This window comes from Cydia strobilella, chromosome 25 (genome assembly GCF_947568885.1).
Source record: "Cydia strobilella chromosome 25, ilCydStro3.1, whole genome shotgun sequence".
NCBI classification, from domain to species: domain Eukaryota; kingdom Metazoa; phylum Arthropoda; class Insecta; order Lepidoptera; family Tortricidae; genus Cydia; species Cydia strobilella.
In genome coordinates this window covers 9212236-9234563 of record NC_086065.1, presented here as the reverse complement: position 1 = coordinate 9234563, position 22328 = coordinate 9212236, and the positions used below count along the sequence as shown (strand labels likewise).

Here is a 22328-nt window from a genome sequence, read left to right as displayed (position 1 = left end):
TTTATAAGTGAAAGAGAAAAAATCCTATGCTGCCCAAATTTTATATGAATATTCTTTTTCTTACCCTCGGTCGCTCGGTAGCGCGTCTAGAGCTACTTGTATATACTATGTCTATGAGGAGTATGAGGGGAGCTGAGTATTTTTTGTAACCTATCGTGTGTGGTATCATATGAAAGGGATTATTGAGGCGATTCTAAAAATATACCACATCAGTAGATTTCAGCAATTTTTTTTAAATTAAAACAAAAATAATTTTTAAAACATACCAAGTTTGGGCTCCTCCAGATACGATGTAACAACAAAATTTCATTTCCTTATTTCATACTAAATAATTTCGTTTAGTATTTTTTTTTTCAATATTACAAAGTGACGCAGTTTTACTTCTATACTTATTTTACGAGACTTATGGAACTGTACTGCAGATACGGTACATATTAATCATAAAATGATACGTAATATCTGTCGATATTCCATATATCCAACGGGAAATACCTTTTTTTTATTTTATTTAGGAAACAAACAGTCACAGATAAGTTTAAACTTGCAGATATACAATGAGACCATTAAATATAACATACTGATAATGTTAACAATCCCTTAACCCTTTAACTGGGCCTTTTCATTGGTTGGTATAGTTTGTTTAGTTTTTGTGGTAGATATACTGACTTTAAAAAGTGGCTGAAAGTTAAATGAAAGATGTTTATTCCTGTTGTTTTTAACTAATAATTATTTCCTATTGATTTTGCTTTTAACTCGGGATTCCCTCCTAAGGGATTTTTTTTATCTTGTCTTGACCTCTAGTATGCGTGTGCGAAACGGCTAAAAACTGTACATCGATTTGCGGTTTTTTTATGCGTACAGCTTACACTATATCGCGAAAAATGTAAATCAAAATTTTGTTATCTGCCTCTCTATTGTACTTCCTTCTTGTGATAGAAAGGCAGATACAATTTTTTTTCCGTAAATCAGAATTTGTTTAAAAATGGTTGAAAAAGAGTTTTTTGAACATCACCTTTGTCTGACAATGTCAATTTTTATTTTTATTATCTGTGGTTCGATTCAGCAATTTCAATTCAACTCAAGCTCCGTTCAGGGCCTTTTGAAATATCAACAATTATATCCTGTAATCTATGAATTTGTTCTTCACACTATTGGCAGTCTGTAAATGATTGAAATAACCATAAAATTTATGTAAAATGTAATGACTTTTAGATTTAGATTGTATTGTGTATTAGTTAGATTTTAGGTATAAGCTGTATAATTACTTTTGTGTTTTATGTTTGAGCTGATGGCCAAGTTGCCAATGCTCGTAATAAATGAAAAAAAAAAAAAAAAAAAAATTAACAGATGTCAATAAATGGTCAATAAATGAAAAAATCTACCGGCAAAAATAAACAAAATTTACGCGAAGTCACGAAACCCACAACTTCTAATAAGATATCTAGATTTAGCGTGTTCTGTTAAAACTCTAAAAGTATTTTTTTCATAATATGGCCTCGAAAAAGCCCAAAACCCAGCTTGTGGCTATTTGTAAACTTGAATTTTATAGAAAACAGAAAAACTGGAAGTTTTCCTCCCAGGAACGTAAAGCGAAGGATTCCAAGAGACGTACTAATACCAAGTAAGTGATTACACAGTCATGAATAAGTCAATTTAGATTAATACATAAATATCATAAACTTTGGTTATGAAATGGTGCGTAACATAGTTTCATAGTAGATTGGGCCAACTAATTCTATTCCTTCTAGCCTGGGTTCAAAACTAAGATCTTCTCGAACGGATATAACGTCCATACACCTACAGCAAATGTAGGACATGAACTGAAACATTTACAAATATAACCCATAGAGTTATTTTTTAATACAAACATCCATAATGCTACTCTGTACACTTACCACTTTGCCATCATACATATTAGGTTAAACACCGTCAAACAAATTCAAGCACCTTATGAAATAAGCTGCATCACCAAACTGCCCTGAATGCAATCAAATAGAAGATGTTCACCATGTGGTGACGGAATGTGTCCGCAACGAGGCGCTGAGGAGTGACATGACGTTTCTTCTTCTTCTTCTTCTTTTTATAGGGGCTATGTAAGGCTCCAGAGCCTATGTATCACTGCGACCATCTCTGATCTATTGTGATCGCCACCTACTACAACTCTCGATCCAAACCTGCAACTTCAAACAGCTGCAGGATCTTTTTGGTTTCGAGAGACTTTAACTCCTCCGGGCGCAATATATGTCCACCCAGGATCAAGTCACGACATGACGTTTAGCAAAGCTACCAACATAGGTAGCTGCAACATCGTCCTGGCATCGCCACTATCAGACGAGGCCAGGATGACATTTTATCATCCAAGCTATACCTAAAAATAATGTGGTGTAAGTAATACTGCACTATAACATTATTACTATAGATCTCAGTACAGGGGTGACATCGTCACTGAGTGACGAAAACACATCCTTCAAAAAAAAAAAATTATTAAAAAAAAAGGTTAAATACATTATTATTTAGGTTAAATGTTTGCTCATGGATTTTATATTCCCGTACTTAAATATTATCAAACCATGCCCTCTTATTGATAAAATTAAACTTAATAGATTAGGCAACCCAAATTTCTAAACTAAAATAGTCTATCTAGTACACCTGAACTTATAATGATTTTGCAATAACTTTTTTAAATGTTAATAAAAATAAAAAATAAAAATAAAATTCATTTATTTCAGACGTTTGTCCATATTTTGTTAGTTGTTAAATAAAACTTATAACTACGGTTAACTTAAAAATAAACTTAAATAACTATCTTAGGTGCTAAAGATAAATGCAGAGAGGACCAGTGTCTTATCAGGCCACTGTCCCATCTGTCATCCACGACGGTCAGGAGACTGTGGCGGCTGTCGCGCACCCTGCGCCCTGCTAATACATTTAAAATTAGATTTAGAGAATTTTCCCCATTAATCCTACTAAGAGTACCAGTGTCAGTTGTGTCACATCATTGCTAGAACACAGATCCGCGTACAATAAAACTATTTGAAAAAATCACGGCACATGAGGGGTTAACCAAATCTCATAGAAACAATCAAAACCTATTCTGTCACCATTTATAAAATCTTTGACAACTACCAAGTACCGACCCCATTTCAGTGCAAAACTCAACCAGACGTACAACATTGCACCGGCACCCAAGAAGCCAGAAGTGGAAACAGAGCCAGTAGCACCAGAACCAGCAGAGCCTGAGGAACAGCAAAACCTGGATGAAGCGTTTGTGGAGGCGGAGACTGGGACAGCCTCGGAGTCGGACGACCCAGTGGTGGAAGGCCAGGATATCTTGAAAGATGTCCTCGAAACTGAGACAGGTATACTTGGAAGTGTATCATCATTAAATTGCGAGATAGAGCGAAAAAACATAAAAAATCATTTTGATTATTTATGTTTTTTCGCTCTTCTAGAGGGTAGATTTTAATATGGGGCATTTTCTATGAAAAGGGACCTTATTGTCAATGGCGCTTACGCCGCACAGCGTCGCACGGTATTGTATTTATATCGGAGCATCGTTTATAATGGCGTAAGCGCCATCGGCAATAAGGTCCCTTTTTATAGAAAATACCACATATATAGTTGTGTAAATCTCAGCAGTTTTTTTTAATATTCAATTAATTTTCTATATATTTTTATATTAAATAAAATCAAATAATTCACCGCCTCCTGCAAGACTCAAACCTGCGACCTTTCAGAACACCGGTCCGATCGCTGCAACCTACTGAGCTGTGGAGGCTTAAAAGCTTTGTTTAATGTTTGTGTTTTGTTTAATGTATGTGTTTTGTTTAATGTTTGTGTTTTGTTTAATGTTTGTGTTTTGTTTAATGTTTGTATTATGTACTTATGAGTCATCAGATACTCGAAATAAATGAATTTTAATTGAATTTAATTTAAAAACGTTTCTGCTTAATATAAAATAAATTTATTAAATTATTATCCTCCACAGGAAAGCCTTCATCTCAATCGGAGCCCCCCTGGATCCCCTATTCGCCCCGCTGGTCCATCCAACGCTGGGCGGAGCGCCACCGCCTCTGGAACCCTGAACCAATCCAAGATCCACCATGCCCCACTTTTGACCCACCATGCCCCACGTTTGATCCACCGTGCCCTACTCGCGATTGCCCCACACATGATCCAATATACCCTTTACAAAATCAAGACATTAACTGTCCAACATACCCTCAACACAACCTTCAAGACGCTAATTGTCCTATCTTTGATAACAACTACAATAAAATACAGCAAGACTTGTACTTGAATCAAAACTTTCAACACTACCCTACTTATGATTCAAAGTACCCCACATACACAAAACATACAGAATTCGACCCAAAATATGCAAGTGTGTTTTACTATAACTCGTGCTACCAAGAGTTCGACGTGCCCCATAGAGGGCAAAGTGATGCATTTGTGCCCCAAAATGATGTGATGAATGAGGGGATAGAGTGGGATGACCGGGAGTGGTGCGCGGGAGAGGGCGCGGCATGGAGCGAACCGGGGTGGCTGGCAGGTACGGCTATTTAAATATTAAAAAAATAAATATTATTAATCAAATCAAATTAAATGAATTATATATTTAATATGATTTAGTTCGAATAAGTGCTAGTTTTGGTTAATTTCGTTTTTATTTTCGTATTTACAAAGGATTTTTCTGCTATTTTTTGAACGACATTTAGAAAAAGAACTATCCAGTCAATTGTTTTAAGATTTTTATCGCACTTAGGACTTGTCTGTATCTTTATTATATTGAGATAAAAGAAAGTGAATATATTGAACATTATGAAGACTACATATTTTGAAATAAATAGGTATAAGGTCAGTTATTAAGGTTGATAAAGTGAATCGTTGTGTTGTGTTCAGAGACAGTGGCGCTGGGTGTAGGCGGGGGCGGGGTGTGCGGGCCGGGCGGGGAGGACGCCGTGGACGGGGACTGGCGGCGCGACCTGGTGAGTCCACACCGAGCGAATGCTAGGCTAGAGGGAGAGGGAAAGGGAAAGGGCGATCAACTGTATCAACATATTTTAAACGTTAATTAGTATCCAGTGTTAGCTGGAGTGGTTGGAGCTAGAATTACCCATGTGTTGTTTAGTCGAGTTTCCAGTATTTCGACACACTTACACATGCAATCGTCACAAATTGACGAGCCTCCGAATATGCACTGCCTAGACGAAAACCTTTTTTTTTTGTTTTATACTACGTCGGTGGCAAACAAGCATACGGCCCGCCTGATGTTAAGCAGTCTCCGTAGCCTATGTACGCCTGCAACTCCAGAGGAGTTACATGCGCGTTGCCGACCCTAACACTCCTCTCCCTCGAGCTCTGGCAACCTTACTCACCGGCAGGAACACAACACTATTAGTAGGGTCTAGTGTTATTTGGCTGCGGTTTTCTGTAAGGTGGAGGTACTTCCCCAGTTGGGCTCTGCTCTAGATCTGGAATGACATCCGCTGTCCTGTGCCCTACCACACAAAGCGAGATGTCATTCACAGTGCCCATACCTCTCTTTCGGACGTAGTTTAAGGACAATAGGACATACCCGGGTCCTTTTGAACGTAGTTTAAGGACATACCCGGGTCCAAATCCGGGTCCTATGCATCATAGTTCATATAAGGTGGATATTGTGACACTTGTGTGTTACTCGTAAGAATATGAAACTTGGATCTATCGCGAATTTATTTTGTTACCTTTATTTACCGACTTTTCGACACAGGTTTCACTGGTCGTGGTCGCGGCATTTATGTGTAGTGGGCGGTTTCAAAATGTGATGTCTACCCCAAACTTTAAATACACTTTTCGTGGGGTAGTCACACAAATCTGTTTTGACATTTTGCTGGGACGTGAGTTAGCCGCGACCACGACCAGTGAAACCTGTGTCGAAACGTCGGTAAATAAAGGTAACAAAATAAATTCGCGATAGACCCGATTGTAAATGTAATTTAATATGTGTTCAAAATGCGAAAGTTTTAAATGTTATACCTATATGAAACTATATGTAAATATATTAAAATTATATTTGTATATAAAACTTGGAATTATTGAATGTTTTTGTGATAGAGCTCGGTGTCTCGCTGCGATAGCCTGCCTTCGGTGGCGAGCAGCGAATTCATTCGCGGCGCCGCGCTCGCTCCGCATTCTACACAAATCGACCTGCTGCTCGGTGAGTCACCTGTAGACTACAGCGATGTTCGGTGGCGAATTGATTCGCGGTGCCGCGCTCGCTCCGCATTCTACGCAGATCGACCTGGCTGCTCCGTTTGTATTGCTTTTGTGTGAAACGGGTAAGATTGTGTAGAAATTTCCGCAAAAATGATCAGTCTTCATTTAGGTAGTATAATGGCAGTTTTTATGCAGACCTACAGTTAAAAAATTGTATGAAATTTTTCTTTATAATTTTTCTTTTTCAAAACTAACCAAGATAAATGTAATGAGGGCTATCGTTTTTTGCTCACCAGTTGGCGCCTCTGTTGATGGTGGTCCAAAAGACTAAAGAACATCAGTCATTGAAGTTACAAGTGACATTTGACATTTCGAACTATGGAAAAGACCACCATCTACACTAGCGCCCCTAGCGGCGAATTCATACGCGTTAGCCCTCATTATGATTTGCTAAAGTAAAGATTCAAAACGCAATGGATTGAAAGGCATGTTTATAGGTCAGCTAGATTATAAGCCATATGTTATATTCAATATACATAGGTTCGAGCTACGAGTATACGTGACGTTCCACGGGTAATGGTACCTTATGGTGACCGGCACTTATGCTAAATAATTGATTAGTTCCCTACAAAGAGGGATATAATAAGATAGAGCGGTACTAAGATAAGATAAGATAAGATACATTTATTGATAAAATTGTACAAATTTTACACTGTCATAGTAAATTTTGTAACCACAGAAAATTCACTGCCATCTATCGATACACTTTAAAACTAAAAATGAAGATTTATAAAAATACGATATAATGTATATAAATATGGATAAATGATTTTTTTATTTGCATTAATTATTTTTATATGATTTGACCCATGTTCTTTCACTGATATGCGTTAAAATTGTTAAATAACAAACGATACCGTCAACGCCATCTATACGACAGTAGGCCAAAGCTAGTGGCGCCCTCTGATCGAGAATCAAATTTTCTTGATTTTCGAGGCACGTTTTTCCTTAGACTGTATCCATCTATTACGGATCTATCTTTGGTTCCCTAGTAGTATCCTAAACCACTTATACTTTGCAGGCCCAGAACCAGCAACGGCATTAACAGGCCCCGCGCTGGCCGCGGCCGTGGCTCGACATTCTGCTGCCCTCCGCGAACTACTGCACGAGACACACCGTCGCCAACAGGTACACTTACCCACCTCATCATACTGCACTCATCGTGCCCCTACAGTGTGAGGGCACTGCCGGAACCGTGGCTCGACATTCTGCTGCCCTCCGCGAACTACTGCACGAGACACACCGTCGCCAACAGGTACACTTACCCACCTCATCATACTGCACTCATCGTGCCCCTACAGTGTGAGGGCACTGCCGGAACCGTGGCTCGACATTCTGCTGCCCTCCGCGAACTACTGCACGAGACACACCGTCGCCAACAGGTACACTTACCCACCTCATCATACTGCACTCATCGTGCCCCTACAGTGTGAGGGCACTGCCGGAACCGTGGCTCGACATTCTGCTGCCCTCCGCGAACTACTGCACGAGACACACCGTCGCCAACAGGTACACTTACCCACCTCATCATACTGCACTCATCGTGCCCCTACAGTGTGAGGGCACTGCCGGAACCGTGGCTCGACATTCTGCTGCCCTCCGCGAACTACTGCACGAGACACACCGTCGCCAACAGGTACACTTACCCACCTCATCATACTGCACTCATCGTGCCCCTACAGTGTGAGGGCACTGCCGGAACCGTGGCTCGACATTCTGCTGCCCTCCGCGAACTACTGCACGAGACACACCGTCGCCAACAGGTACACTTACCCACCTCATCATACTGCACTCATCGTGCCCCTACAGTGTGAGGGCACTGCCGGAACCGTGGCTCGACATTCTGCTGCCCTCCGCGAACTACTGCACGAGACACACCGTCGCCAACAGGTACACTTACCCACCTCATCATACTGCACTCATCGTGCCCCTACAGTGTGAGGGCACTGCCGGAACCGTGGCTCGACATTCTGCTGCCCTCCGCGAACTACTGCACGAGACACACCGTCGCCAACAGGTACACTTACCCACCTCATCATACTGCACTCATCGTGCCCCTACAGTGTGAGGGCACTGCCGGAACCGTGGCTCGACATTCTGCTGCCCTCCGCGAACTACTGCACGAGACACACCGTCGCCAACAGGTACACTTACCCACCTCATCATACTGCACTCATCGTGCCCCTACAGTGTGAGGGCACTGCCGGAACCGTGGCTCGACATTCTGCTGCCCTCCGCGAACTACTGCACGAGACACACCGTCGCCAACAGGTACACTTACCCACCTCATCATACTGCACTCATCGTGCCCCTACAGTGTGAGGGCACTGCCGGAACCGTGGCTCGACATTCTGCTGCCCTCCGCGAACTACTGCACGAGACACACCGTCGCCAACAGGTACACTTACCCACCTCATCATACTGCACTCATCGTGCCCCTACAGTGTGAGGGCACTGCCGGAACCGTCGCTCGACATTCTGCTGCCCTCCGCGAACTACTGCACGAGACACACCGTCGCCAACAGGTACACTTACCCACCTCATCATACTGCACTCATCGTGCCCCTACAGTGTGAGGGCACTGCCGGAACCGTGGCTCGACATTCTGCTGCCCTCCGCGAACTACTGCACGAGACACACCGTCGCCAACAGGTACACTTACCCACCTCATCATACTGCACTCATCGTGCCCCTACAGTGTGAGGGCACTGCCGGAACCGTGGCTCGACATTCTGCTGCCCTCCGCGAACTACTGCACGAGACACACCGTCGCCAACAGGTACACTTACCCACCTCATCATACTGCACTCATCGTGCCCCTACAGTGTGAGGGCACTGCCGGAACCGTGGCTCGACATTCTGCTGCCCTCCGCGAACTACTGCACGAGACACACCGTCGCCAACAGGTACACTTACCCACCTCATCATACTGCACTCATCGTGCCCCTACAGTGTGAGGGCACTGCCGGAACCGTCGCTCGACATTCTGCTGCCCTCCGCGAACTACTGCACGAGACACACCGTCGCCAACAGGTACACTTACCCACCTCATCATACTGCACTCATCGTGCCCCTACAGTGTGAGGGCACTGCCGGAACCGTGGCTCGACATTCTGCTGCCCTCCGCGAACTACTGCACGAGACACACCGTCGCCAACAGGTACACTTACCCACCTCATCATACTGCACTCATCGTGCCCCTACAGTGTGAGGGCACTGCCGGAACCGTGGCTCGACATTCTGCTGCCCTCCGCGAACTACTGCACGAGACACACCGTCGCCAACAGGTACACTTACCCACCTCATCATACTGCACTCATCGTGCCCCTACAGTGTGAGGGCACTGCCGGAACCGTGGCTCGACATTCTGCTGCCCTCCGCGAACTACTGCACGAGACACACCGTCGCCAACAGGTACACTTACCCACCTCATCATACTGCACTCATCGTGCCCCTACAGTGTGAGGGCACTGCCGGAACCGTCGCTCGACATTCTGCTGCCCTCCGCGAACTACTGCACGAGACACACCGTCGCCAACAGGTACACTTACCCACCTCATCATACTGCACTCATCGTGCCCCTACAGTGTGAGGGCACTGCCGGAACCGTGGCTCGACATTCTGCTGCCCTCCGCGAACTACTGCACGAGACACACCGTCGCCAACAGGTACACTTACCCACCTCATCATACTGCACTCATCGTGCCCCTACAGTGTGAGGGCACTGCCGGAACCGTGGCTCGACATTCTGCTGCCCTCCGCGAACTACTGCACGAGACACACCGTCGCCAACAGGTACACTTACCCACCTCATCATACTGCACTCATCGTGCCCCTACAGTGTGAGGGCACTGCCGGAACCGTGGCTCGACATTCTGCTGCCCTCCGCGAACTACTGCACGAGACACACCGTCGCCAACAGGTACACTTACCCACCTCATCATACTGCACTCATCGTGCCCCTACAGTGTGAGGGCACTGCCGGAACCGTCGCTCGACATTCTGCTGCCCTCCGCGAACTACTGCACGAGACACACCGTCGCCAACAGGTACACTTACCCACCTCATCATACTGCACTCATCGTGCCCCTACAGTGTGAGGGCACTGCCGGAACCGTGGCTCGACATTCTGCTGCCCTCCGCGAACTACTGCACGAGACACACCGTCGCCAACAGGTACACTTACCCACCTCATCATACTGCACTCATCGTGCCCCTACAGTGTGAGGGCACTGCCGGAACCGTGGCTCGACATTCTGCTGCCCTCCGCGAACTACTGCACGAGACACACCGTCGCCAACAGGTACACTTACCCACCTCATCATACTGCACTCATCGTGCCCCTACAGTGTGAGGGCACTGCCGGAACCGTGGCTCGACATTCTGCTGCCCTCCGCGAACTACTGCACGAGACACACCGTCGCCAACAGGTACACTTACCCACCTCATCATACTGCACTCATCGTGCCCCTACAGTGTGAGGGCACTGCCGGAACCGTGGCTCGACATTCTGCTGCCCTCCGCGAACTACTGCACGAGACACACCGTCGCCAACAGGTACACTTACCCACCTCATCATACTGCACTCATCGTGCCCCTACAGTGTGAGGGCACTGCCGGAACCGTGGCTCGACATTCTGCTGCCCTCCGCGAACTACTGCACGAGACACACCGTCGCCAACAGGTACACTTACCCACCTCATCATACTGCACTCATCGTGCCCCTACAGTGTGAGGGCACTGCCGGAACCGTGGCTCGACATTCTGCTGCCCTCCGCGAACTACTGCACGAGACACACCGTCGCCAACAGGTACACTTACCCACCTCATCATACTGCACTCATCGTGCCCCTACAGTGTGAGGGCACTGCCGGAACCGTGGCTCGACATTCTGCTGCCCTCCGCGAACTACTGCACGAGACACACCGTCGCCAACAGGTACACTTACCCACCTCATCATACTGCACTCATCGTGCCCCTACAGTGTGAGGGCACTGCCGGAACCGTGGCTCGACATTCTGCTGCCCTCCGCGAACTACTGCACGAGACACACCGTCGCCAACAGGTACACTTACCCACCTCATCATACTGCACTCATCGTGCCCCTACAGTGTGAGGGCACTGCCGGAACCGTGGCTCGACATTCTGCTGCCCTCCGCGAACTACTGCACGAGACACACCGTCGCCAACAGGTACACTTACCCACCTCATCATACTGCACTCATCGTGCCCCTACAGTGTGAGGGCACTGCCGGAACCGTCGCTCGACATTCTGCTGCCCTCCGCGAACTACTGCACGAGACACACCGTCGCCAACAGGTACACTTACCCACCTCATCATACTGCACTCATCGTGCCCCTACAGTGTGAGGGCACTGCCGGAACCGTGGCTCGACATTCTGCTGCCCTCCGCGAACTACTGCACGAGACACACCGTCGCCAACAGGTACACTTACCCACCTCATCATACTGCACTCATCGTGCCTCTACAGTGTGAGGGCACTGCCGGAACCGTGGCTCGACATTCTGCTGCCCTCCGCGAACTACTGCACGAGACACACCGTCGCCAACAGGTACACTTACCCACCTCATCATACTGCACTCATCGTGCCCCTACAGTGTGAGGGCACTGCCGGAACCGTGGCTCGACATTCTGCTGCCCTCCGCGAACTACTGCACGAGACACACCGTCGCCAACAGGTACACTTACCCACCTCATCATACTGCACTCATCGTGCCCCTACAGTGTGAGGGCACTGCCGGAACCGTGGCTCGACATTCTGCTGCCCTCCGCGAACTACTGCACGAGACACACCGTCGCCAACAGGTACACTTACCCACCTCATCATACTGCACTCATCGTGCCCCTACAGTGTGAGGGCACTGCCGGAACCGTGGCTCGACATTCTGCTGCCCTCCGCGAACTACTGCACGAGACACACCGTCGCCAACAGGTACACTTACCCACCTCATCATACTGCACTCATCGTGCCCCTACAGTGTGAGGGCACTGCCGGAACCGTGGCTCGACATTCTGCTGCCCTCCGCGAACTACTGCACGAGACACACCGTCGCCAACAGGTACACTTACCCACCTCATCATACTGCACTCATCGTGCCCCTACAGTGTGAGGGCACTGCCGGAACCGTGGCTCGACATTCTGCTGCCCTCCGCGAACTACTGCACGAGACACACCGTCGCCAACAGGTACACTTACCCACCTCATCATACTGCACTCATCGTGCCCCTACAGTGTGAGGGCACTGCCGGAACCGTGGCTCGACATTCTGCTGCCCTCCGCGAACTACTGCACGAGACACACCGTCGCCAACAGGTACACTTACCCACCTCATCATACTGCACTCATCGTGCCCCTACAGTGTGAGGGCACTGCCGGAACCGTGGCTCGACATTCTGCTGCCCTCCGCGAACAGGTACACATAGCTGCAAATATGCATGTAGTCTCATCGTGCCCTTACAGTGTGAGGGTACGATATTATATCTTCAACCGTTTTTCAAATAACAATGAAAAACAGGAAAATGGGACACAAAAATGGGGAAAAAGTAGGGGAAGCAGGGACAATGAAGTTGCTATTTTGGTGATATTTTTGATAGTCTGACTATTCATCATCCCTGACCACCAGATTTCTGGATCTTTTTAAATCGAGAGTGAATGGATCTTTTTAAATCGAGAGTGAATAGACATCTTTTAGGTAAGCATGATCCATCCTAGACTGCATCGGCATTTACCATCAGGTGAGATTGCGGTCAAATGCTTTTTGTAATAAAAAAAACAAAAAAAACATTGCAATGTGATGATGATGATGCTCTCCTGACCGATTTCGGCCACAGCAACTGTGTGCTCTGAAGTCCGTTTCTCAAAAGCTTGTAACTTGTAATACAAGTGGAAGTCTCTTTCTAACAAAAGCTGTCAAAAATAAAAGTTGTATTACAAGTTACAAGCTTTTGACGGTAGTACTATTAGTTATTCTGTGGGTATAGGTACAAAAACTTGTCAAGTGACAACCCACGCCGACACTCGCCGCTCGGTCATAAAACTGCGGCGCGCAAAGGAGATTCACGGTTCGTGCGCGGTTATAAGTTTCAATTTTGCTTGCAGGCGGCGAGTGTAGGTATAATTTCATACCTAAATCTGACTTTTGTGAAGGAGTGTATTTTCTGTACGGTAGTACTATTAGTTATTCTGTGCTTTTGAGAAACGGGCCCCTGGAGTAGGCAATTTCTAATCAGTGTAGCTGATCCACTCTCTAATGCGCCTTTAGGTGGCTGTACCCTATTGCAATGTAGAGACTTCAACAAAAACCGGCCAAGTGCGAGTCGGACTCGCGCACGAAGGGTTCCATACCATTACGCAAAAAATGGCCAAAAAATCACGTTTGTTGTACGGGAGCCCCAGTTAAATACTTATATTATTCTGTTTTTATTATGTGTTGTTATAGCGGCAACAGAAATGCATCATCTGTGAAAATTTCAACTGTCTAGCTATCACGGTTCATGAGATACAGCCTGGTGACAGACAGACAGACAGACACACAGACAGACAAACAGACAGCGAAGTCTTAGTAATAGGGTCCCGTTTTTACCCTTTGGGTACGGAACCCTAAAAACTTACTCAGAGAAATTAAGCGGTTGAAATGCCCGTGATATTGACCTTTACTACTCATCTTCTATGTTTCTACCTATTAAGCTTCGCCATGTTTCGCTGCTAAATTACATTTTTCTCCACACAGATATCCTCAAAGGAAACCTACGATGAAATCCCAGTCCGCGACCCCGGGTCCACCCAGTACCACCTTCCTCTTGGCTTTAACGACCCCATCGTGGCCAGTTCGTTACGGAACACCCCGGACTTGCAGGGGCAGACCGGGCAAGCTGGACAGGTAACATGTTTCACCACAGATATCCTCAAAACTACCTATTTACTTCCGATGAAATCCCAGTCCGCGACCCAGGGACCGGCCCGCTATCCCTTATCCGGGTTTTATAAGGGTATTGCATAAGGCTTAACTCACCATACCCTTTGCCAGACGAAACCCTTCATTTTACTTTTAAAAACCCTTATATTTGTGTACACACATTTGTGTAATCGGTAGCCCAAATACCCTTACAAAACCCTTATCATCCGCTCAACAACACCTTGCATATTGCTTATAAGGGTTAGCCTTATAAAAGGCTTCCCTTTTAGCATATAAGCGTGCTAATTTAAGTCGTCTACCTTGTTCATAAAGCACATTACTTCGAATCCGAGCGATCGTCGGCGGCGACGGCGGCGTTCTTTGACTAGGCACGTATTTTCTTTCCTTTTCATACACTAGCGTAGACATATATTAATCCTGTCTCTTTCACGCAAAGGGAAACCTTTATAAAAAGCGCTTAAAGATAAGGGTAACCCTTATTAAGGGCTAGCCTTATTTTTGGTTAGCTTTTCGATAAGGGTTAGTCAAAGGTAGGGGTATGAATGGGCTTGCAGATCAAAAGGGAAAGTCTTTCAATGTGTTAGCCGTGTTTAAGGGACGCCCATTGAAAGGGTTTTATCGCGGAAAGGGTTGCCCGGTCCCTGCCGCGACCCCGGGCCCACCCAGTACCACCTTCCCCTTCGCTTTAACGATCCCATCGTGCCCTGGAACACCCCGGACTCGCAGAGGCAGACGGGACAAGTTGGACAGGTATAATATGGACTTTGGATACATTCTGTTAGCTTAAGGCGCCGTGAGTTCAGTTTTTTCTCTCACTCTCACTCTCGCTGAGCGTGAGCGAGCGGGCGTGCGTGCCCCGATCGCAGATATCATTGTTTTTGAATGGGGTTGGCCGGTCGAAGTATTTAGCAGATGGCGCCAGCATAGCTTGCCAATCCCTAAAATTGTGTTTTTTGTTGTTTTTTTTATGTTATTGAATTTTATGCCCATGAATCCCAGGATGTCAGGCCTTTAAGCCAAATCTGATAGAAGGGGCAAGCTATGATGGCGCCATCTATGCGAATCTTCTTCTGTATAGATCTTGTTGGTACTCAGACAATAATATATGTATGTAATATATAAATACATAGAAAACACCCATGACTGAGGAACAAATATCCGTGCTCATCACACGATTAAATGCGCTTACCGGGATTAGAACCCGGGACCATCGGCTTCATAGGCAGGGTCACTACCCACTAGGTCTATCTCCTCAATGTATTGACTTGTAAAAGAGCCCAGGGGCCAATTTCTCGAACGGTATTACTTATATTATTAGTCCACTAACTGTCAAATCGTATGGGATACCATGGCAACACACTAATAATATTAGACTAGTACGGTTCGAGAAATAGATCCCTGGAGGCCTACTTGCAGAATATTTTATTATTTTTTTAATTTCAGGGGCAAAGTGAGGTGGGGCTCGGGCGCGGGCGCGGGCGGCTCAGGGTGGGGATCCGGATGGGGCGGCCCTACAGGTTGTGATTTTTTTTCTATTCGGAGTTTAAAACCTATAATTACGTATAAAAGATTTATTGAATGTATTAGATGTGTCTTTCCCCTTCATAATACTTAGCAACCTTGGTTAAATTGTGTCTCTTTGTAACAAACAGGGACAAATGATTATCAGCGGTTTGTTAGATTACTATACATTTTTGAGCAAGTTATATGCACCTCTATTTTTACACTTGACTGTGAGATAGAATAGAATATAATAGAATTTTGTTTGTTGTGTTAAATGAGTGAATCGACTTTTATAACACTGATTTCGTGTATATCAATAACGGGTCACTCACGTGTTTTAAGTCGAAAACGCTCGACATGTTTCACTCCGTACCGCCGTCCGCACCGGTCGGTCACCGTCGACGCAAGCTCCTGATGACGCTCCTCGGTACGGAGTGAAACATGTCGAGCGTTTTCGACTTAAAACACGTGAGTGACCCGTTATTAATATATTTAATATGTCTGTGTCTCACGGAAGTTTTGTTATTAAAACTGATTTCGTGTTTTACTCCCTAGCAAAGAAAAATCGATTTTTTCAAAAACCGTGTTGATTTTTTTTACTTTATAAGGTAAGGCCCAATCTGTATAATGTACACTCTGTTTCAATCTAATTTGAAACTTTCAAATACTAAATAAAGCATTTCTTTTGTTTCATTGTTTTCTGAAACAAACGAAAGTCACCCTAATATCTACTATACAAGGTTCTAATTAAAAATAGGAAAACTTTGTATGGTGGGCCTTACGAGGTTATTGTTTATACGGGCATTATTAGATCCATAAGTATTTAGCACATTAAAATTTATGCAGAAAAAAGGTTTTCTCTTATACAAAAATCAGGGACACGCCTTTTTTTGTATTTTTCTGTTGCGTTACCGTACAAAATGTAACTTTTATCTGATCAAGTTGATTTTAATGTATTAATTAAATACTTATGTATCTAATAATGCCCGTGTAAACTAAAAAGTAAAAAAATCAACATGTTTTTTTGTAAAATCGATTTTTCTTTGCTAGGTAGTCACGAAATCAGTATTCTAAAAGTTGATTCCCATAAATACATGTGCGAATAGGTAATTCGCAACTCGTGTCGATTTAAAACACTCCCATCGGTCATGTCACCACTCGTTGCGAATTTCCATTTTTCGCACATGTATCGTAATGTACTAGTATACAGTGTGGAAAGATAAGTCGGGCCCTGGGGGGAAACTACCTTAAATCCTTAAGCTGGCTCATTTTACTTAAAGGAGACATTCCTTTATTTAAAAAAAAAAACAAAACTACATTCAAAGATTTTTTTAACTCGCTTGCGTCGCCCGGGACTCGAACCAACTAAAATTAAAAAAACAAACACTCCCTATTTTATTATACTAATCGATAATATTCTGATTCAGGATAAAATTTCTCTAACAAACATTTGGTCATAAAAATAAAAATGATCTTTAAATCTAACATTATTTTACTATCAATTTTTTTACACTTAAATTATTTAACTGATAAATTGATCGAAATGAGCCCCCTCGTGCCGGCCGCCGCCGTTGAAATTAATTGAAATTAGCAAGTGTTTTTTACTTGTTGAAAGTGAACAGTAACCAAATGTTTGTTAGAGAAATTTTATCCTGAATAATAATACTATCGATTAGTATAATAAAATAGGGAGTTTGCTTTTTTAATTTTAGTTGGTTCGAGTCCCGGGCGAGGCAAGCGAGTTTTAGAAAATCTTTGAATGCAGTTTTATTTCTTTTTTTAAATAAAGGAATGTCTCCTTTAAGTAAAATGAGCCAGCTTAAGGATTTAAGGTAGTTTCCCTCCAGGGCCCGACTTATCTTTCCACACTGTATATAATACCTGTGCTGTTTTCTAAATCGTTGTTTAGGTTGAAAAAACAACCGCCTTTATTCATTATGAATCAGAAATAATTATTTTGAAACTTTTACAAATGTAATTCGAGAAATGTTTATCTAAATATTTAGTGTAAGTAATGGTGAGCGGGTGGCGGGGTGTGTATCGTATATCAATAAAAGAAATGGTTTTTGAAACATTATACATATATGTATAGTCGCTTTTCGCTGTCTGTCTGTCCCTATGTTAGATCTTTAAAACTACGCAACGGATTTTGATGCGGTTTTTTTAATAGATGGTGATTCAAGAGAAAGGTTTATATGTATAATTTGTACTCTTGTAGGTTACTCTTAACAAATTATGCACCTAAACCTTCCTCAAGAATCACTCTATTGATAGGCGAACATACATGCATACAGACAGACAGACGCAGCGGGGGGGGGGGGGGGGGACTTTGTTTTATAAGATGTATAGATAAGTACCGGTACCTGTACTGCTCTACCGCCCTTATGTAAGCGGAGTATGTGTACAAGCGCAAGAGTTAGAAGCGACGAAAGAGCTTGCAGACGGTCTTACCCGATGGACGGTCTGCCCCACATTCACATTAAACCTTGTATTTATAAGATCGCCATTTATTGATATAGATACGTCATCCTGATGTTCACAAAAATGCCATAATGATATGCTGCGAATGCCCTCCTAAGTGACCTACTGCTATAGGTACCTTATTATAATGAATGTTCTTTACTCAATACGTTGGTTCCTAAATGTGTTCAAAATGTTAGTATTACTCAATACGTTGGTTCCTAAATGTGTTCAAAATGTTAGTATTAAGTTTTTTAATTATATACAAATAAAGTTTACGAATCGTTATTTATTCAGTTATAATTATAAAGGCAAAATAGAGGCCAAATATTAAAAAAAATCGGCACCCCACCTATTGCTGGCACCATTGATCTTATACATATATATGTGGTATTTTCTATAAAAAGGGACTTTATTGTCGATAGCGCTTACGCCATTATAAACGATGCTCAGATATAAATACAATGCCGCGCGACGCTGTGCGGCGTAAGCGCCATAGACAATAAGGTCCCTTTTCATATAAAATGCCCCATATAGCAGTGTAGTGTTGACTTACTAAAACAGGTGCCGATGACTGGTCCTTTCAGTTTCAATCATTGAGTATAGTTTCTATCTCCTTTTACTATTTACTACATCAGTAGTAAATATACTACTACCAAGTATACTATCAAGTATGTACGTTGGGGGTCGTCCATTATTACATCACACAAAATTTCGATATTTTACAGCTTTCTTACCAACTATGGGACGCGACCCATCAATGGGTCGTGAGCGAATATTGAGTGGGCCCTGAAACATACGACGACATTCCGACCAATCGGGCTATCTGAGCGTTACCAATAATATTTTATGCAGTTTTTGTTAGATGGGTCGAAGCCCAGTCCACGTTGGGAACCACTGGTCTAATGTGTATTTCCGTCTCACATTTTGCTTAAAAACACATTAAAGACATATTCGAGGTTCGAATTGGTTCGTGGATCGATTGACAGCTAATGTAGATGGCGCTGTACGGATCAGTATATTATCCGGTGACTGGTTGTCAAAAGTTGACGTTAAACCCATAAAACATATGGCGCCGTACAGTGCCATCTTCTTAAGCTGTCAAACACGGCGGCACGTTTCTTAAACTTTACACATTTCTGCCAATGAATTGATCAAAACGCAATTAAATTAAATTAAATATTGGTTTATTTCAGGCCTGGGGCCCATAAAAATGTTGTTATTAACAATGCCTTAGTCTACATTGGCAATGTAACGTAAACGTGTTTTACGGAGTTTATATTTTTGTACTTTTGCATGATATTGACAAAAAATTGTGTCTATTTTCTAAAAAAAATGTGTAATGCCGCAATAAGCATTATTTGCAGTAACTTACATAGTTTATTAAAACAAGATATGGAAATACTTATAAAAAATAGTATTAAGGTTAATGTGGTGAAGACCGGCATATGAAATTTATGGCAGGGAAGAACGTCATAAGGCTAGAGTACTCTCGTAAATATTTGTGATGTTTTCAAGAAAAAGGTACCACATTGTCACTTAAAATGAGGACGAAATTTGCTTGCATCTTTATATGTGGTATTTTCTATAAAGAGGGACCTTATTGTCGATGGAGCTTACGCCATTATTAACGATGCTCCGATCGAAATACAATGCCGCGCGACGCTGTGCGGCGTAAGCGCCATCGACAATAAGGTCCCTTTTAATAGAAAATGCCCCATATGAATAACCTGTTAGCGCGTTCTTATTAGTAAGCGACAATGTGGTACCTTTTGCTTGGAAAAGACACATTTGTATACGTATGTTGTTCAGACACAGTCAAAAACGAAGAGGCTGAGTTCACTCCTTTTCTACCGACCTCCTGGAAAATGGAGTGTGTTCAGGTCGATTCACGGATCTAAGACACATTCGTCAGATTCCTTTTTCTTATTTTTTTAGAGCTGGCACGAATGAAATTAGTGAATGAAAATATCTATCTGTGTATCACATTTACCAATAAAATGGCAGCTCTGACTGTATACTGATATATGTCTCACTCATACAATGAAACATAAAACAGTGTTAACACTCCCTTTGTTTATGTCCTTGCTAAGTTTATGAAAGATTCTAATATCAAGCTCTAGCCCCTTTCAAAAGTTTTTACCTGTTTGTTTATTCAAACTTTCCCCTAAATTTCCTTAAAAAAAGCAAAGATGATCCTGGCAGTTGGCTCATTACTTTCTATAGTTTCTATTGGTTTTTCTGGACGCCCCTTTTTTCTTACTTTTAATACTATAGAAGTTTAGATTCTTCAACCGAACAAGCATCTACACGGACTGGATCAAGATCTAATACTGAAATTCTGCTCTCACAACCTTGATGCTGGCAAAATTGTCCCAATGGACAGATGCCATAAGAACCAAGAACTGAACTGAACTCAAGTTAAAAGCGACGAAAGAGCTTGTATACGGTCTTCCCTTTTAGACGATCTTCTCCATAATCCACATTGACCATGCAATGTTTTTGTATCTAAATAGATACAATCGTGACCAATTATTATTAATTGATTATGTGGCCAATTCAAATGAATTGGCGCAAATATGTTTATAGCGGCAGAATTTTTGTGTAAATCTCCTTCGTAAGTCTGTTAGAGTTCAACCAATCTTAAATGTGGAGATATCATTTTACATTCACATCTATTAAATATGTCAATTATTGGCAATTTGAGTCTGAAATCTAGATCCAACCAGTACCTATGAAATTATTATTATTATTTTAGATCCAGCTCAAATACGATTTTGTACATTTTAAGAGGGAATAACTTACTCGTTTATACAAAAAGAGAAAATGTTTTTTCACTTCTAAATATTTTCCATTCTCCGTGATTTTTAGTTTTAGTACGTTATTGACACAATGAAAGACTAGGTTTATAGGTTTTTTTTTAATTTGCAATAAAAAAAACGAAACCCAGGTAGCATTTATACGTCATTATGACGTCAGCGACGTCTTTATGACGTCATTATGACGTCGCTGACGTCACTGCTACCTTGGAACCTACCTAGAAATCTAAAGCGATCGACATCAAAATCAAAGTGATTTGTTAAGATTTAGTTAGTATATTTCATAGAAAAAGTACTGTTATTTCGTTAGGATCGCGAAGCGATTCTTCCCTCTTAAGCTTGGTTTTACTCTATATATTATGACCAGTAAGGACCAAGTATATGGGTATCTGTATTTTGATACTGACAGACTGATTGTTATATAAATATTAATAAAAATGGATCTGAAAACTCTGTGGCTTTTATTACCCGATTACGGGAAAGCAAAATGTTATGATTATGAACGGTATTTATGTATGTTAATCTGTTCCGTCTCATAAACGAAAAAACAAAACGTACATAAACACGTACACGAAATTTTCGACCCATATAACTGGTATGAAATGTTAAAGACGCTAACAACCGTTAGTTGCCAATTTTTGCCACCTTATGCGCTGCGATCGTTTTACTACTTTTACTTACCTCCACCATGCACTTCGCACGGTGCCAATTCATTGGCGCGTTGCATTATGTAGTTTTCATTTTTAGATTTAAACCACTAGATGGCAGACTACTATGCGAACAGAGCTAGCGTCGCCAGCGTGAAGAGTAGGGGGCAGCACCTGCTTAGAAGTGTGAATTGTTTTCGCTTTCGATTCAGGTCACGAGATGGCAGATCCTCCAACACGAACGGTCTCTATAGTGCCGCCAAATATTGCTAGATGTCGCATGTCGCTGAAGAGTAGCGACATCTTCACGCAATGGGGTGAACTATTTTGTATTGCCTACAAACCTTTTGTAGTTGACGCCCTTGAATAGAGGTCGTTAAATAGATAGGCAAATAGCATAGTCATAGAGTAACTTATACTAGAGCGTTACTGTCATAGTAAATTTTGTAACCCCAGCAAATTCACTGCCATCTGTCGACACACTTTAAAACTAAAAATGAAGATTTATAAAAATACGATAAAATGTATTTAAATATGGATAAATGTTTTTTTTTATTTGCATTAATTATTTTTATGATTTTGACCCATGTTCTTTCACTGATATGCGTTAAAATTGTTAAATAACAAACGAAACCGTCAAAGCCATCTATACGACACTAGGCCAAAGCTAGTAGCGCCCTCTGAACGAGAATCAAATTTTCTT

General features: G+C 43.0%; 1 protein-coding gene across 1 annotated transcript; it reads left to right on the top strand.

Annotated features, from left to right (window-relative positions):
• The first annotated feature begins 1365 nt into the window (after positions 1-1365).
• LOC134752582 (uncharacterized) lies at positions 1366-21387 on the top strand. Its single transcript, XM_063688251.1, has 8 exons — positions 1366-1621; positions 3148-3359; positions 3989-4557; positions 4905-4988; positions 6097-6199; positions 7280-7386; positions 14011-14160; positions 15640-21387. Exons 1-8 carry the CDS (start codon positions 1491-1493, stop codon positions 15718-15720), a joined length of 1437 nt encoding a protein of 478 aa, XP_063544321.1. The 5' UTR covers positions 1366-1490; the 3' UTR covers positions 15721-21387.
• Positions 21388-22328: the final 941 nt, after the last annotated feature.

What these genes read in the sequence shown, in the direction of transcription:
- LOC134752582 (XM_063688251.1), top strand. Translation starts at nt 1,491, where the DNA reads ATGGCCTCGAAAAAGCCCAAAACCCAGCTTGTGGCTATTTGTAAACTT. An exon ending in TGTCCTCGAAACTGAGACAG is followed by an intron (nt 3,360 to 3,988) that starts GTATACTTGGAA and finishes TATCCTCCACAG; the next exon opens with GAAAGCCTTCATCTCAATCG. An exon ending in GGGACTGGCGGCGCGACCTG is followed by an intron (nt 4,989 to 6,096) that starts GTGAGTCCACAC and finishes TTTTTGTGATAG; the next exon opens with AGCTCGGTGTCTCGCTGCGA.